Source organism: Gorilla gorilla, chromosome 7, assembly GCF_029281585.2.
Source record: "Gorilla gorilla gorilla isolate KB3781 chromosome 7, NHGRI_mGorGor1-v2.1_pri, whole genome shotgun sequence".
In the NCBI taxonomy this organism is placed as follows: Eukaryota; Metazoa; Chordata; class Mammalia; order Primates; family Hominidae; genus Gorilla; species Gorilla gorilla.
In genome coordinates, this window is record NC_073231.2 from 53,568,576 (window position 1) to 53,587,560 (window position 18,985).

The 18,985-nt window shown below is 38.2% G+C and overlaps 1 protein-coding gene and 1 long non-coding RNA gene across 10 annotated transcripts in view; one reads left to right on the top strand and one right to left on the bottom strand.

The window, feature by feature from the left end:
* Nucleotides 1-18,985, bottom strand: part of SGK3 (serum/glucocorticoid regulated kinase family member 3) — a 153,695-nt gene that overhangs the window by 46,778 nt on the left and 87,932 nt on the right. For 7 of the 8 annotated variants that reach the window (XM_055349483.2, XM_031013621.3, XM_055349484.2 and 4 more), the window contains 3 exons: nt 16,809-16,892; nt 10,852-10,924; nt 1,371-1,446 (listed from right to left, as the gene is read on the bottom strand). In XM_055349483.2, coding sequence (XP_055205458.1) covers nt 1,371-1,446; nt 10,852-10,924; nt 16,809-16,892 — 233 coding nt within the window. Of the gene's footprint in view, nt 1-1,370; nt 1,447-10,851; nt 10,925-16,808; nt 16,893-18,985 lie in introns of those variants that run through there. The other variant, XM_055349487.2, reaches the window with a different exon arrangement.
* Nucleotides 1-18,985, top strand: part of LOC129524288 (uncharacterized) — an 81,208-nt gene that overhangs the window by 45,872 nt on the left and 16,351 nt on the right. The window contains exons 1-4 of one of the 2 annotated variants that reach the window (XR_008668054.2): nt 5,256-5,450; nt 13,260-13,466; nt 13,543-13,670; nt 14,463-14,569. This is a non-coding gene — a long non-coding RNA (uncharacterized lncRNA). Of the gene's footprint in view, nt 1-5,255; nt 5,451-13,259; nt 13,467-13,542; nt 13,671-14,462; nt 14,570-18,985 lie in introns of those variants that run through there. The other variant, XR_008668055.2, reaches the window with a different exon arrangement.

Sequence of the window (18,985 nt, forward strand, 5' to 3'; positions counted from 1 at the left end):
CCCTTGCCTTACCTGGGAGCATCAGGGGAAATCCATATCTCTGACCAGAAGACCTTGTCAGAGGAGATCCAGTTTTAGCATTTTAGTAATTTAGTAAATGCAATTAAGTAAATTTAAAAAGCAGATCAGAGGGCCTGTTCAGAATAGTAGAAGGCCTCTGTGAGCTATAAAGAACCATATAAATGGTAATCATCATTTTTAGAACAATTACTCAAAAATACAGTTCTTCAATGTTGTGGTTCCAAAAAGACTGTTAAAGTGTGTCATATTTACACCATTGCCCATAGGCAACCTTTAGTTTACACAGATAGGTGAGCTGCGGAAAACCTCTCCAAATATTTTATCCTCTTCATTTCCTCTTAGAATACGTTATACATACAAGTACTATAACATAAATTACAAACCACAATAAATGTAATGAATACTCATAAACCAACTACCAGACTCAAAAATGAAAACACAAGCCAAACCACAGATCTACCAATGTTTTTGTAGGTATTTCTGATACAACCCTCTATCTTCCTAGCTGGGAGCTACTGGCCTACAGAAAGAAGTTTAAACCTGTCAGCATGAGACACCCACAGGGCTGGGAAAGCGCCTTTATCTTAATGGCTGCTGGACTATTGTGTTAAGACTGGAGGCCTCATGTGGGTCAACAGAACACTGTCCCAAGTGAAGCAGAAATGGTGGCATGTGTGCCCAACCCGAGACAACTCCTTCAACCTCGTCTTCTTTCCAAAAATCTACTCAGCTCCAGTCACCATGAAATGTTAAGTGTCCTGACGGTTCAGGCTTTCTGTATCCTGTTACGCCTGGAAAGCCTTCTTTTTTTCTCGAATGATTACACATCCTTTAAGCTGCTGGAAGCCTTCCTTGACCTCCTCAAGAAGAGATGCCTACACCTTTCTCTGCTATCTTCTAGCACCTCTATCATAAAAATTATCCAGCTTCAATTACTTGTTTATTAATATATGCCTGTTTTGCCCACTACACTGGGAGCCTGTGCCTCTGGACGGTAGGGACGACACTTAGCTTTATATTCCCAATGCAAGTAGCAGGTACTTAAATGCTTTTTGAAGGTATAGATAAAATATAATATCAAATAATTAGCAAGATGCTTTAATTTATTATGCAAATTCATTTCAAGTATAATCTATAAAACTAATGCAAGTACAAAAGGAAAAAAGAAAATAACTAAGATGAAGAGAAAAGGGGAGAAAGAGTATCAGGGAGAAAATGCTCAAAGAAGATTTTACAAACATATATAGCACAGTAACATTTCATAGAACAAACAAAATTTATATAAGGATTATTCAGTATTCTTAGGTTTAGTTTTAATGTCCCTTTAGAACACAACAAAAATTACTTACTGGTTATAAAGTTCTGGATACCTAACTAGGTTCTGAATGAATTCGTTTAGTCCTGCTCGTCTTTGTTTAATAAAATCTGGAAGAGAGATATAAACTATTAGGATTATTTATGTCAGACTATGCAATTATCATCAACAGTTATATAATAGACAAGCACAAGATAGTGAATTTTGATTAAGAAGCTATTTTTAAATTCATGCTACTTGTCACACAAGGAATACATACTTAGAAATTATATATATGAATCATTGTATTTATAATATATAATTATATATTACATATATGTAGTTATATATTAAAATTAAGCAGACAATTTATCTCCAAAAAGAAAGTTCTCAAAACTGCCTATTATGGACTCTAAATAGACTAATTACAAAAATTGGAGAAGCACATTGCTTTGTCCAACTCCTCACGTACTACCAGACAATGAATAAAAATTAACACTATGACACTGATGACTGAAAATCACGCTAATTTAAAAAAATAAGGATTTCTGGAAATCCTTTGCAACTGGGCAATAATGATTAATTGGTTAACTGAATATCGCCAAAACTCTAGTTTAACTTCCACTGTGAAAAACAAACAAACAAAAAACCTTAAAAAAATGCACAGGCATACTTTCCTAACAAGTAATTGTACAGTATTTTCTTTTTTAAAATTTTTCTCTTTTTGTCTGAGACAGAGTCTTGTTCTGTTGCCCAGGCTGGAGTGCAGTGGTGTGATCTAGGCTCACTGCAACTGCTGCATCCTGGGCTCAAGCAACCCTCCCGCCTCAGCCTGCCAAGTAGCCAGGACTATAAGCATACACCACCATGCCTGGCTAATTTTTGTATTTTTTGTAGAGACAGGGTCTCACTATGTTGCCCAGGCTCATCTTGAACTCCTGGGCTCAAGCAATCCACCCTCCTCGGCCTCCCAAAGTGCTGGGATTACAGGCATAAGCCATTGTGCCCAGCCTGTCCAGTATTTTTGAAGTGTTTTGTTTGTTGATAATTGAAGCTCATGCAATAGCAATTTAGGAATAAATATTAAGCACAAACCTTTCTTTTCTTTGAAATACACACTTTTCTTGGAATTACAAAACTTTATTCAAATATCTTTGTCTTTCCTACTTCCTAACCTTGAACTTTTCCAACACTCATATTTTTACTTGTAAAATGTGGATAGTAACAATATTTATACCTCATAATGCTGTTATAGGATTAAATGAGATAATGCATCTAAGTTTATAGTAGCATGTTTGGCAGATGTTAAGAGTATTATTTATAGCTAATAATCATTAGATACTATTACTTTTGTTGTTGTTGTTATTATTAGTGGTTGGGGTGGTCTAAAAGCCATTATCCTAAACCCTCTTTTTTTTTTTTTCTTTGAGACAAAGTCTTGCTCTGTCACCCAGGCTGGAGTGCAGTGGCGCGATCTCAGCTCACTGCAAATTTCACCTCCTGAGTTTCAAGCGATTCTCCTGCCTCAGCCTCCCGAGTAGCTGGGATTACAGGCACACACCACCACACCTGGCTAATTTTTGTATTTTTAGTAGAGACGGGGTTTCATCATGTTAGCCAGGCTGGTCTCAAACTCCTGACCTTGTGATCTGCCTGCCTCGGCCTCCCAAAGTGCTGGGATTACAGGCGTGAGCCACCGCACCCAGCCAATTCTTAAGAAATATACTCTAAAAACTGAACACATGTGATTTGAGAAACTGTCTCCTAACGGCAAATGTCTGGATAAAAACCCATAAAAAATATTCCACTTGACAATGAGTTTTGGTTTAGTAAACTTATTTCTACTGAATAAAGGTATAATGTATAGTGTTTGTCATCAAAATTATGGGTTATTTCCAGGTTTATTTCCATTTCTTAAATGTAAGGTATGGCTTCATACAAATATAAACAAATATAAAATCAGGTCTGGTCTTTTGGAGCCAGAAGCATGTACTTGGTACTTTTTTCCTGTTCGTCTAAGAATTCCTTGAAGAATTTCAGGTAGGTATCTTATTAAACTCTTCCAAGGACATTTATAATGTCACTAGGTAGCAAAGCACATGTGAAGTTTACATTAAAAACTCTAATTGAAACACAGTTATTTCTCGAGAACTGAATTTAGTAACATATGAAGAACTAAAATGAATGACTACATTTAGGATATTCAAAGAAAACCTAATAACTTTAAACAGCTTTAAATTGTTCTGTGGATGCTTACTGAAGATATATTTTACTTTTGAAGGCCAGTGTGAAGAGAGGAATTTCCTTTCTTCAGTGAGCTATAGCCCATGCTGCTCTAAGTGTTTCTAGGCTTGCCATTTCATTACTGACTAAACAGTTTCAAAATCACTATGTAAAGCCCTATGTAAGAAGAAGTCCAGTAGCAGTCAGAATTCAGGGGCAATTCCAAACTTACTTTTTTAGATCAACACTAAGTTTGCAAATATCTGAAAAAATTCCAGGTAAGACTATAATGTATAGGATAAGTGCCAAGAATTTATATAAGGCCTATATATTAAGAACTATAGTTAGAAATATGTATTTTTAAAAATCTCTCCAATGAAGAATTTACATGAATGTATCTGTTGGAATTCAAAGGAAATTTCAATTAGAAATTTTAAAAAGGCTGGGTGCAGTGTCTCACATCTGTAATCCCACAGTTTTGGGAGGCCTAGGTAAAAGAATCACTTGAGGCCAGGAGTTTGAGACTAGCCTGGACAACGTAGTGAGAGCATGTCTCTACAAAAAAATTTTAAAAATTAGCTAGCTGTGGCAACATACACCTGTAGTCCTAGCTACTCAGCAGGCTGAGGTGGGAGGATCACCTGAGTTGGGAGGCAGAGGTTGCAGTGAGCTGAGATCGCACCACTGTACTCCAGCCTGGGCAACAGAGACACTGACTCAAAAACATATATATAAATAAAGTTAAAAGTATGGTTTCCTCTGGGTGCATCCTATTAAAAAGTCATTAAATTCATAATAAAATGTTAACAAAAAGTACAGGCAGAGATCATTCTTAAAATCAGCCTTCAAGTATGTAAGATGTATCTTATAGAGATTGGCAAACACTAGAATAAAGTAGACAAAAGAAAAAGAAGACATAGGCTTAAACTGCAGTATAAGAACTCAAAAAGATAAGCAAAAACCCCATAGAATGGCTACCAACCATGAGATAAGTTAAAAAGGGAATTTCAGAATGTTTTTCTCAGGTATGATTTTATTTATTTATTTATTTTCGTTGAGACGGAGTTTCATTCTTGTTGCCTAGGCTGGAGTGCAATGGCGCGATTCCAGCTCACTGCAACCTCCACCTCCCAGGTTCAAGCGATTCTCCTGACTCAGTCTCCAGAGTAGCTGGGATTACAGGTGTATGCCACCACGCCTGGCTAATTTTTGTATTTTTAGTAGAGACGAGGTTTCACCATGTTGGCCAGGCTGGTCTAGAACTCCCGACCTCAGGTGATCCACCCACCTCGGCCTCCCAAAGTGTTGGGATTACAGGCGTGAGCCACCGCGCCCAGCTGACTTTATTTTTAACTTTTTATTATGAAAAACTTCACAAGTACACAAAATGTGAGAACCTTATTCGCCTACTTTAAAATTTATCAACATTCTGCTATTCCAATTTCATTTATCCTCATTCCTCACCTTTTATTATTTTTTTCTGGAATATTTTAAAGCAATTCTCAGGCAGATTTTTGTTTTGTTTTGTTTTGTTTTGTTTGGTGTGGGGGGAATAAATCAGTGTGTATTTCTAAATGGCAGTATCTTTAAAAAAATAGTAAAGCCATGAAATCACTATCTCATAATGTCTATAAATTCTTTTATTTCCCTCCAATCAACAGGTAGAACTTAGTTCTTCTTCTCTCTTGAACGGGGGTTGGACTTAATGACTACCTTCTAATGAGCGGAATATGGTGGATGTAATGGCATGTGGCTTCCAAGACTAAGTCATAGAAGGCACCGAGGCTTCCTCCTTGCTAGCTCTCTTGGATCCCTCACACTGGGGAAGCCAGCTGCCTTGGTGTAAGGACAGGCAAAGCCCCTTAAGAAGAGGCCCACTCACAAGGAGCTGAGGCTTTCTACCAAAAACCATGTGAGTGAGCCATCTTAGAAGCAGATCCTTCCGCCCTAGTAAAGTCTTGAAATCACTGATGATCTTTGCCTAGAACTATTAATTCATCAGAAGTTGTACAAGGATTTTCCAGTTCTATCATTCTGTGATTCTTCTATTTATGAACTGTGATTCCGCTATGAAGTATTTTCCAACATTATCTCTTTGGTACAAATAAATTACATTTCATACAACAAAGGCAAGATAAATCCTTGAGTTTTTAATTTATTGATTTGGCGAATAAATTTACTCTCGTAACCTCTACAGCATTTCATAAGGTTTTTTTTTTTCCCCAAACAAGCAAAGTAAATTGGAAAGTCTTTAGACTGATGTGCTCTAACCTGCTATGATAATTACTTTCACCATTCTGTCTAATCTTTGCTCAGTGAAAGCCCCGACAACTGGGCTCCTGTGTTCTTTTGATCAAACTTCAGTCATCCTAAATAGCTTCCCTGCTTTCAGGCAAGCTGCCCTGAGATCATCTTGTACATTTCCTGCCCCAGATCTGGGATCACCATTTCTTCAGCGAACTCTGGTTCCTTTGAGAGGGAAATGGTATTTAGAGATCACAATCTGAATGCTAGGGGTGTTGGTTACTACTTGTTATTGCTTTTAGGCATTTCCAGGAGAGAGTGCTAGAAAATATTTTTACTAAGGTAAAAAAATAAATTATGGGCCAGGAGTGGTGGTGGTGTAATCCCAGCACTTTGGGAGGCTGAGGCCAGTGGATCACCTGAGGTTGGAGTTCAAAACCAGCCTGGCCAACATGGAGAAACCCTGTCTCTACTAAAAATACAAAATTAGCTGGGCATGGTGGCACATGCCTGTAATCCCAGCTACTCAGGAGGCTGAGACAGGAGAATCGCTTGAACCGGGGAGGTGGAGGTTGTGGTGGGCCGAGATCACGCCACTGCACTCCAGCCTGAGCAACAATGGAGAGCCTCTGTCTCAAAAAATAAATAAATAAATAAATAAATATTTCAAACTATATTTCCAAATTAAGTTACAAATTACAGGATTTTGCTGAGTGCAGTGGCTCACGCCTGTAATCACAGCACTTTCGGAGGCTAAGGTGGGTGGATCACCTGAGGTCAGGAGTTCGAGACCAGCCTGACCAACATGGAGAAACCTCATCTCTACTAAAAATACAAAATTAACCAGGTGTGGTGGCGCATCCTATAATCCCAGCTACTCATGAGGTTGAGGCAGAAGAATCACCTGAACTCAGGAGGTGGAGGCTGCGGTGAGCCAAGATCATGCCACTGCACTCCAGCCTGGGCAATGAGAGCGAAACTCCATCTCAAAAAAAAAAAAAAAAAAAAAAAAAAAAATTACAGGATTTTTACTTAAAATCTTTGATTTTGTTTGTATCACTTTCCTCTTCTGCTTAAAATCTTGGTTCCCATGATAGTAACATTAATCACAGAATAACAACACCATATAACACTAATGAATGCAGTGTAAAATTTGTCCATGGGTTTTTGTTTTTATCCTTAGCAATATATCCCATGAAGAATATACAGTCAAAATCCCATGTTTTAAAGTTACTTAAATTAAGTTAGGTTTTTTCCTTCGGTTTATTTTCAGTTGTTAGAGGCTGCTTTGTTATTGCATTTTTATTTTTGTTTTTAAATTGTTTAAAATAGTACATGGTTCCAAAGTCAAAGGTATGAACAAAATTCATTCAAGGGCATCTAACTTCCACCCCTTTTGCCTTTCCCAATCTCTCCCTCATCCTTAAAGTCACTAGTTTTATTAGTTTTTTATTTATTCTTCCATTATTTCCTTTTGAATCCCCATACCTTTTCCTACAGAAAAAATACACACCGTACAAACTCATTTGCTGCACTGTGATTTTTTTTCCATTTAATGGTATATTCTGGAGATCACACCATAGCAAAATACATAAAGAGATTTTTTGTTCCTTTTTACAAGTATGTTATATCCAGCTCCATTGGAAAAATATTTTCATTGTTTCCAGTTTTTCTGTTAAAAATTGTGTCACAATACACAGTCTTGTGTGTACATTATATCATATGCAGTTTATTTTAGGGACAGATTCCTAGAAATGTGATTTCTTGGCCAAAGTGGAAAATGCATTCACAGTTTTTCTAAACACTACCAAACTCCCCTCAACATGGATTGTAACACTTTTTATTCCACCAGAAAAATATGGGAATGCCTGTATCCCCAAAGTATAACCAAATGAGCATCTTATCTATCTCTGTTTTTCTGAATTTCACTTAGATCTGATTTCTCCAATGCAGGACTTTCTAATATCTCTGTGACATATGATCCTTTTCACTGTTGCCAAGTCATATTAAATATACGCAGGATAGACAAACAGCTCTTCAAAAAAATCAGTTTTTAGTGTCAATTAATTCATCAAAACAAAGTACCAAAGAGCATTCAGCCTGGTATCTTGCCTTTAACAATGAAGCAGCAATGTTGCCAGTCTTTTACTTCTTTGCTTTCTTTCCTTGATGAAATGATTGTCTTAAGGATTCAGTTAAGGGCTCTACAGAACTCCAACCCAAGTTCAAGTCTCATATTATCACTAGTAGTTTGATTTCTTAATATTTTTCTGCCACTTCTAATTAGTTAATTGTCTCAGTCACCCAGGGCAGACCCTCCAATTATCTCTCCTTCTCTTCTCTATATGTCTGTTACCTAAGCAATCATCAAGATGTATTCCAGATTTTTCATTAAAGGAGTTCTTGTACATTGCTCATTTTTAAACCCTATTTCTACCCTAGTCCCCATACTCATTATCTAATGCCAGGGCTATTGGACTATTCCCTTAACAAGTCTCCCAGTATCTCCTCTGCTGTGCCCACCATAAATTACACACTGTCAGTTTCACATCTTGCTCAAATGCCACTAAGGCACACACGCTACCCATGAAGATGCTTTTCAACCTGTGCTCCAAGGAGCTACTTCACTGTTATACCAACAAAGCAGCTCCATTTAAATTTTTTTCACATATTACATTTCCATAAGATTTCTTTTGTGTTTTCTTTTTTTTTTTTTTCGAGACAGAGTCTTGCTCTGTTGCCCAGGCTGGAGTGCAATGGTGCGATCTTGGCTCACCTGCAACCTCCGACTCCTGGATTCAAGTGATTCTCTTGCTCCAGCCTCCCGAGTAGCTGGGACTACAGGCATGCACCACGATGCCTGGCTAATTTTTCTATTTTTAGTAAAGACGGGGTTTCACCATTTTGGCCAGGCTGGTCTTGAACTCCTGGCCTCAAGTGATCCGCCCACCTCAGTCCCCCAAAGTGCTGGGATTACAGGCGTAGCTACCATATCTGCTCTCTGTAAGATTTCAATTGGGAAAAAAGTGTTCCGCTGCGAAAACAAAGCAGGAGTACAAAAGCCACAGGTCTACAGAATATAATCTGGCTTTGTTGTGCCAACTCAATTTTCTCTTGCTTCTCTTTATTAATGGGTTCATATATTTAGTAATACTTTAAAACCTAGTATTTGCCAGTTTTAAAGTAATAAAGTAATACCTTAAAACCAGTATATTGCCACTGTTAGCCAATAAAAAAAGACTTAAGTCTGCACCTTCAGAAAATCTACAGACTACTGTGAGACAGAGTAGCAATTACAATGAAATGTGCTATCTACTCCCAAGGGGGAAAAAAAAGAAAGAAAGAAAGAAAGAAAAAAAAAACTCTGTATGTAACCAGGGAAGTAAGAACATTCTCCAAACCAGAGGTTCATAAAGTGTAAAGAATAATAAGCCTCCAGTTGATAGGGCTATAGGCAAAGCAGCCTCTGGGGAAAAAATGTTTTAATTAAAGGAAGAATGTAGAAGAAATATGAAAAAGGTGCAGGATAAAGAGCAGTCCGTTAATGGTGGGCAGAATTATATAGGACACAGTGATATGGTCTGGGAGGAAAACGAATGGTATAAAGTTAGGATGGAGAGAGAAAGCACACTCAATATAAGGGACCTTAGAGCTTTTATCTTGAGTAGTGACCAAGATCTCTCTCTTTCTTTTCTTACACAGACATGTGAGGTATTATCAGTTTAACCAGTTACAAGGTTACAAGCAAATTAGTTGGGGAAGGAGGGCAATCCATTCAGGATTCATCTGTGGCAGAGATAGATGACTTTTCTGATAGAATTTCTGGTGGATAAGAAGACTTTTGTTTCCCTATAAGTAGCCATCTGTGACCTGGATTAATCTCTTGGGTTCTAGGGGAAAATTCCATGCCTGCAGCTTTAGTCATAGAGGTGCTAGATGCTGAGACCCTCTGTGTCCATGGGTTCCCCAAGGGTAAGCAATAGGATGTCCCTCTCTCTTTTTTTTTTTTTTGAGATGAAGTCTCGCTCTGTCGCCCAGGCTGGAGTGCAGTGCCGCTGATCTCAGCTCACTGCAACCTCTGCCTCCTGGGTTCAAGCAATTCTCCTGCCTCAGCCTCCCGAGTAGCTGGGACTACAGGCGCCCACCATCATGCCCGGCTAATTTTTTGTAGTTTTAGTAGAGACGGGGTTTCACTGTTTTAGCCAGGATGGTCTCGATCTCCTGACCTTGTGATCCACCTGCCTCAGCCTCCCAAAGTGCTAGGATTACAGGCGTGAGCCACCGTGCCCGGCTTAGGATATCTTTTTGGTATCCCATTCAGAGGCCTACAAGTTACTATGTACACAGTATATATTTAATGTTTCTGAATACAAAAGTGAATATTCTTCATGATACTGATTTAAAGTCCGTAAAGTTTCCCAAATTAACCTGAAGGATCAATTAAAAAAATTTTTAATAGGGTCTCGCTCTGTCACCCAGCCTGGAGTGCAATGGCATGATGACAGCTCACTGCAGCCTTGAACTACTGACCTCAAGCTATCCTCTCGCCTCAGCCTCCTGAGTAGCTGGGACTACAGGTGCACGCCACCATGCCCAGCTAGAGATGAGGTTGCCCAGGCTGGTCTCAAGACTCCTGGCCTGAAGTGATCCTCCTGCCTTGGCCTCCCAAAGTGTTTCGATTACAGGTGTGAGCCACTGTGCCCAGCCCAATGACAGATAAATTTATATTGAAGTCAGACTGCTTGAATTTAACTTCCATATCTGCCCTTTACTATCTGTATGTGGTCCTGGGCAAATTAATGAACCTGTGTCTTATTTCCTTATCTATAAAAATAGTGATAACAACAATAATACCCACCTCACGAAGTTGTGAGGATCGAATGAATTAAAACACATGAAGTACTTAAAACAATGCCTAGCAGACAGTAAGCACCTTCCTGCGGCATTATTTTCACAGAGCATAAGATCTTTTAAAGTCCTGCACTGCTATACAGTGCAATGAATACATTAATTTACTTCTTCAAACTTCAACAATCACTTCATAGCTGGCCTATGAAGTTGTCTCTTACCTGGATCAAAATTATCACCAAATATTCTCTTGGCAGGAATCTTCAGGGCCATAGCAGGAAACTGTTTTTTTAACTAAAATTTTTAAAAATAACATTATATGAACTAATTTTATAAGTCTTCTAGTTATGCACACATCAAAGCCAAATACAATCTTATTTTAAAGAAAATCCATCATAAGACATACTTTTGAATTTATGATCATCCAAAGTATAATATAAATTATACCAATAAAATGTCACAAACTAATCGTCTTTTTTTGTCCCAATAAAATACCTAGTATCGCGTGACCTAGGATAAAATACTCAACATCTGCGTCTCATTTTCCTGCCTATAAAATGAGGATAATTTTAACAATGACCTTACAGATTTGCTGTGAGTTTTAAAGGAGATCATGTACGGCAAGTGCTAAGGCTAGAACCTGCTGTTACAGTTCCAAATACATATTACTCATTTATTATCTTAGGAGAAGATATGATCTTGGTGTTTTCTCTACATGAATAGATTGACAATAAATTTCTAACAAAGCAGATGAATTTTGCTTTCAATACCCTATCTGCTCTAACCTTCCCCTTATTAATATTCTAATAAGTGAAACTTCATCTCTAAAAAATAAAATTAAAAAAAATAGCCAGGCATGGTGGCATATGCCTGTGGTCCCAGCTACTCCTAAGGCTGAGGTGGGAGGATTGCTTGAGCCTGGAAGGTTGGGGCTGCAGGGAGCCATGATTATGCCACTGCACTCCAGCCTGGGCAATAGACACCATGTCTCAAAAAAAAAATTATATATATATTCTAATACATTTGTTTATCAGATATGCTTGTCTTCAGAGAAGGAAAACTTGGCCCTGAAGAAATTAAATTTGGGGCAGTTAAGTAAAAAAAATGAGTTATATTTTCATTGTAAGTTTGATGTCAAAAATACACACACACATGTAAAAACGTATCTTAGCTGACCACAGTAGCTCACTGAGGCCTGTAATCCCAGCAGTTTGGGAGGCTGAGGGGGGAGGATTGCTTGAGCTCAGGAGTTTGAGACCAGCCTGGGCAACATAGCGAAGCCTTGTCTCTACCAAAAAAAAAAAAAATCAGCTGGGTGTAGTCCAGCTATACAGTATGTAGGAGGCTGAGGTGGGAGGATCACTTGAGCCAGGGAGGTCAAGGTTGCAGTGCGCCGTGATTATGCCACTGCACTCCAGCCTGGGTGACAGAGCAACAACCTGCCTCACCAAAAACAAACAAACAAAAACACCCAAAAACAATACCTCTAACTGCCAACTGATAGGAAATACAAAGAACAGAGGAATGTACTAATCACTTTACAGCATGGGGCACGCTGTCAGTAAAATGCAGACTGAAAAATACGTAAACAAATGACCTTGTTGTTTTTCATACACACACACAAAAAAATGTGTAAAGGAAAGAAAAGAAAGGCAGAGGGGGAACCTAGTGATTAAATGACACTTAACAGACTTATCAACCAGTCACATAAACCTTAACTGGATATCCAATATTAAGGCACTACTGTTCATTTATTTTTAGATGTGGTAATGATATTGTGTATATGTTTTGTTTTTAAGAATCTTTATCTTTCAGAGATGTATACTAAAATATTTACAGATGAAAAGATATGATGTCTGAAATTTGTGTCAAAATTATGGTGGGCTGGTGAGCTGGCTAGGGATAGAGATGAACCAGGAATGGCCACGTATCAGTAATTATTGAAGCTGGATGGTAACATAATGTTATTTTCTGAATTGGTACTAGTATGTCACTTCTGTATGTGTTTGATAATTAACCTTCCTTCCTTCCTTCCTCCTTCTTCCTTCCTACCTGCCTTCCTTCCTTCCTTCGCCCCCTCCCCTTCCCTTCCCTCCCCATCCCCTTCTCCCTCTCTCTTTCTTTTTTCCCTTAAGATAGTGTCTTGCTCTATCACCCAGGCTGGAATGCAGTGCTGACCTCCTGGGCTCAAGTGATCCTCCCCTCAGCCCCCTGAGTAGCTGGGACCACAGGCACACACCACCACACCTAGCAAGTTGTCTTATTTTTTGTAGAGACAGTCTCATTATGTCATTGCCCGGGCTGGTCTTGAACTCCTGAGCTCAAGCAATCCTCCTGCCTCAGTCTTGCAAAGTGCTGGGATACTAGTTGTGAGCCACTGTTCCTGGCCTGTGTTTGACAATTTCTATAATAAAAAGTTTAAAATATAAACTAGTCATAAAGGACACATTGAAGTTGACAATTAAAATGCCTAGAGATTTTTTTCTTTTCTTTTATTCTAAAAGGACAGAAAAATAATTTGTGTTTTTGAACTTAGGGAAATCCAGACCAGGTTCAACCTGATTTCTGTAGTTTCAAAGAATTCAACCAATAACTATTTTCCTATTTTTTTCTTTGCCCCTCACCACAGGAGGCAGAATTAGAAGGAGCTACATAAAAAGAGAGAGACATAGAAAGTGATGAAATAAGAACAATGAAAAAAGGGTGAAAAGAAATACAAAAGAAATTAGGGAGATGAATGATAAAAACTGAACTACAAGTTAAGGAAACTCTTCTGCAAAAAATCCAAAGACGGAATGTTTCACAGAAGAGAGAATGAAAGTGATCATGGATGGAGGTACCCCAAACAAGTTTTCCTATTTTATTTTTATGCTTACAGATACTCAAATATTAACAATTTAATTAATCACCAGCTATTAAAATCATGAAAACATCATGAACACACACTACCGGTGTGGATCGCCACAGTGCTGAGTTTTTAGATGACATTCCCTACACCCCTTCCTCTTATGAAGAGTTTCACAAAAGACGTCTTTAGAAGGTAAATCTAGCCTATGAAATATTTTAAGCAAAAGACAGAAAGAAGTCTCAAATGTATGTGGTGTATGTGGGGTGTGTGTGTGAGAGAGAGAGAGAGAAAGAGAGAGGGAAAGAAAGACACAGAGACAGAGACAGACAGACACTACAGTCATGTCATTTTTACCCGAGCATAACCCAGGCATCCTGGTGGGTACAGTTGGATTTACACGCTCCTCAAAGACATGCTGAACATGCAAATAATGGGTATTCAAGAGTTTCAAAATGAGCTAACATTGCAACCCTCACTCAGCCTCCAAAATAAGCCATTTTTAAAAAAATCACTAAAAACTTATGAAAGATATTTCCATGTACAAACTCTCATTGGCTGTTGTTTCAACAGTGTAACCTTAATTACAGAAAAAAAAAACCTATCTCAATATCCTTTGATTAAGCAAATATCTAAAACTATACAGGTTGAATATCACAAATCTGAAAATCTGAAATGCTCCAAAACCAGTAACTTTTTGAGTGCTCAAAGGAAATGCTCACTGGGGCGTTTCAGATTTCAGATTTTCAGATTTGGGATGGTTAACTGGTAAGTATAACTCAAAATATTCCAAAATTTGAAAAAATTTGAAATCCAAATCACTTCTGGTTCCAAGTATTTCAGATAAGGGATACTCAACCTGTATTTAGTAAGTGCAGTTGCGTATGCATTAAAGAAAAGCTAAAGAACAGAAGAAAACAGTAAAATGTTAACAGTTATTTCTGAGTAGCAACGTTATAGGTGTTTTGTTCTTGTTTTTGTTTTGAGACAGGGTCTCAAGGGTGTAGTGGCATGGTCATGGCTCATTGCAGCCTCAACCGCCCAGGCTCAAGTGATCCTCCTACCACAGCCTCCGAAGTAGCCAGAACTATAAGGTATGTGCCACTACACCCAGCTAACTTTTTATTTTTATTTTTTTTGTAGAGATGGAGTCTCCCTATTAATTTTACATAGGCAAAAATAAATATTTTTAAATTGCAGTATTATCTTCAGAAATTCAATTTCAAGTAGCAAGTGATTTGAATATTAGGAACAAATACATACATAGTGAAATGCTAAATAAAGATGAATCAGAAGTCTAATTTTCATGACTTAACAAAACACAGGAAGTGGTACAGCTAGACATTGTCTGATTTATTCTGACCCATTTAGGAATTTATCTCTTAACTGATATATACGTGTAACTTTCCTCATATTCAAAAATATCTTACAAATAATAACCCACAGGCATATATTTATTCCTATGTTTAAAATCAAGAGACAAACATGGCACATGTATACATATGTAACAAACCTGCACGTTGTGCACATGTACCCTAAAACTTAAAGTATAATAAAAAAAAAAAAAAAAAAGAAATGAAAAAACTCCCCCCAACCCCAACTTTTTTTTTTTTTTGAGAGAGAGTCTCGCTCCGTCACCCAGGCTGGAGTGCAGTGGCGCAATCTCGGCTCACTGCAACCTCTGCCTCCCGGGTTCACACCATTCTCCTGCCTCAGCCTCCCAAGTAGCTGGGACTACAGGCGCCCACCACCACGCCTGGCTAATTTTTTGTATTTTTAGTAGAGACGGGGTTTCACCATGTTAGCCAGGATGGTCTCGATCTCCTGACCTTCTGATCCACTCGCCTCAGCCTCCCAAAGTGCTGGGATTACAGGTGTGAGCCACCGTGCCCGGCCCAAAATTCCCTTCTTAAATATATAACAAGAGTTTTTCCAGAGGATGCCTAGTAATCTACCATTCATTAAACAATGACACTGGGAGATCCCTATTTACTATTATATGAGAGCAGAGGAATTTCAATTTGGGATTTGAGGCCAAGGGCAGTGGCTCATGCCTGTAATCTTAGCACATTAGGAGGCCGAGGTGGGCGGATCACATGAGACCAGGAGTTTGAGACCAGCCTCGCCAACATGGCAAAACCCCGTCTCCACTAAAACTACAAAAACACTAGCCAGGCGTGGTAGCTCACGCCTGTAATCCCAGCTACTTGGGAGACTGAGGCACGAGAATCACTTGAACATGGGAGGCAGAGGTTGCAGTGAGCCAAGATCGTGCCACTGCACTCCAGCCTGGGTGACAGAGCAAGACCCTCTCTCAAATAAATAAATAAATAAATAAATACATTGGGGATTTGAGGCACAATTGCTTTTGTTCTTAACTGAAGCAAAGCTTTAAATCCAGGACTGCCTTAATGACCTGGAGTTCCATAATAGCTATTAGTAACTCAAGAGGCATGTTTTAGCTTCTATGTATGATCTTCAAGGCAACACTATCCACAAACACTGCTACCTGTGGAAGATATGGTATTATAGTGACTGTGGTGGTCTTGCTGCCTTTATTTTTTTAGATGGTGTCTTGCTATATTGCCCAGATGGCAGTGCAGTGGGGCAATCATGCTCACTGTACCCTCTGAACTCCTAGGCTCAAATGTTCCTTCTGCCTCAGCCTCTCAAAGTGCTGGAATTACAGATGTGAACCATTGTGCCTGGCTCTTTGCTGCCTACTTTAGCAAGTATGTACTGTATATACTGCCATCAGTAGATTATGAATTCTATTTAATATCTGAGTTATGAAAATATAAAAACAGGTTGTAGTAATTTAAATAGCTAATGGTCTCTTAGATCTTACCACCTAGGTAGCTGTCAGAACTCTAAAAGTCAACACTCATTTCAATTGTGTTAGCTACTTAAAATCTGGAACCTAAGACATATCTCTAAGAATGGAAACAAAGTATGGAAGGGAGATAGGTTCATGACAGACTTTCAAACATAAAGCTTACAGTAGGCAATTTAACCAGAAATACCATGATGATTAACAATTATCAGAGAGGTAGGTAGAAAGAACTGACTTATAATTTTCTATGACATTAAAAGGTATTTTATCTAGTTCTCATATTTTTAATGGTTTATTTGGAATTGTTCAGTAGTCCTCTCTCTACCCTTTCTTTGTAAGCATTCCAAAGTTAGGATGTTTTTGAAGAATCTCTTACCTTTGTCTGCCTGTCTGACATATTAACATATGAGTATCAATTTAATCATTCAAATACATTTCTCTTATTTTGGGTTTTCTCGGGTGCTTTCTTTTAATTAGAAATCTTGTAGACAATTACTTACAGTGTTATAAAGTTTATCAAACTCTGCATATCTCCTGAAGACAAACCATTCACTTCTTCCCACTGAAACCAGAACTTTATAAACCTGTGGAAATAAAAAATTATATAACACAATTTAATTGCAAAAAACCCATTAGCTACTTAAATACATGAAACCTGTTTTAATTTTTTTTTTTTTGAGACAGTCTGGCTTTCACCAAGGCTGATGTTTTCATATTCCGAAACTGATATTAACATTTTTATATGATTCTCTAAGATACATAAACATACCAATTAAAGCACTTATTGAATCTTGTCAAATGGTATTCTTGGCTGGGTTCAGTGGGTCATGCCTGTAATCTCAGCACTTTCTGAGGCTGAGGTGGGAAGATTACTTGAGCGTAGGAGCTGGAGACCAGCCTGGGCAACATAGGGAGACCCCGTCTCTACAAAAAATTTAAAAATTAGCCAGGCATGGTGTACACGCCTGTAGTCCCAGCTACTCAGGAGGCTGAAGTAAGAGGATTGCTTGAGCCCAGGTAAGTCGAGGCTGTAGTGAGCTGAGATCACACCACTGCACTCCAGCCTGAGTGTCAAAGCGAGATCATGACTTGGAAAAAAAAAAAAAAAAAAGTGGTTTCTTGTGATAGGAAGAATATGAGGTCAGAAAAAAAACAGGTGATATTTTATTTTTCAAATGTTACAAAATATTTCTGTAATTTTCAGGGAATAACATAGTCAACACCCATGTGCTCATTATTTGGATCTAGTGAATTCTAACATGTTGCCATTCTTGCTTCAGATTTTTTTTGCCAAAGAATAAAATACTATAGATTCAACTGTTGCCACTTTCCTCTCTTCTTCCCTAGCAGTAATTACTACCTGGAACTTACAAAGTATTTTCAAAAGTGATACTTGCTACATAAAAAACCTTCAATTGTTAGTTCTCTTCCTTCTAGGTCATCTTTCACATAGTAGTTTTCAAACTATTAATAAGAATTTATCCTCAGATTTCCTAGTATTATCTTCCATGTTCAATATTTTCAAATATACATAACCTCATATAATCATAATCAACAACCCTATGGAGTAAGCAGAACAAATATTACAACCCCCCACTGTACATGAGACACCCTACATGAGCTGCAGGATGGTAATCTGGCTCTTTTGGTCTTAACCGAGAGGGAATCTGGTTGTCTCAGAGGAAGCTATCACGTGTAAGATGTTAGAATTAATTTGATACCCCCCACATGGACAGCATGCAGAAGTAGAGGGCAAAAAACCTAGCCAAGGTGCCAGCGACGCTGAATAAGACTAGACAAGAGATTATCTCACACGGCACTGGGATCAGACAAGCCTAGAAGCAGAACTGCTGTAAGAGAATAAAACACTTAGGTTTATATGATTGTGAGTTTCTTGAATTATCTGTGCTGACTCGGTGAGAAGAATGGACCTTAGAAAGTTCAGGTGGCCTCCCATGGCTACCCAAATACAGCCAAGACCAGGAGCAAGTCTAGGTTCCAAGCTGGAGAAGCTCTGCAGCAAATATATTTACAGAAGACAAATAAAGCCTTGTAAAATTATGAATTAACAGCATGATTTATAAACAAGTGCTTATTAAATATGTACTAATAAAACAGTAGACAAAAACAAAAAACTATTCAAATCCTTAAAAATACTTCCATTGGTTAAAAAAAACAAGATTAGATTTCCTGTGAAATCCTTAGATTTCACAGGAAACAGTACAATACTTAATACAATATGACATTATCTTATTTGCATATTTCCTTATTGTCTGTCTTGTCCCTGTATAATGAAAGTTCCTTGAGAGCTAGGGCTAACGTCACTCTTGTTCCACTGTATCTGCAGTGCCTAGAACATAACATAGAAACTCACAATTTGTCAAGTGGATAAATAAAAATATAATTTAGACTTGGTTTAAGTCAAGACACCTAGAATGCAACACATTTCCCTGTTAGAAGCTTCATGGTATAGAACTACATAAACTACCTATGAAAACTAGAGTATAAAAATATTATCAAGGCTGGGTGTGGTGGCTCATTCCTGTAATCCCAGCACTTCGGGAGGCTGAGGCAGGAGAATCACTTGAGCCCAGGAGTTCGAGACCAACCTACTCAACATACCAAGACCCTGTTTCTATTAAATTTAAATTCAGGCTGGGTGCCGTGGCTCATGCCT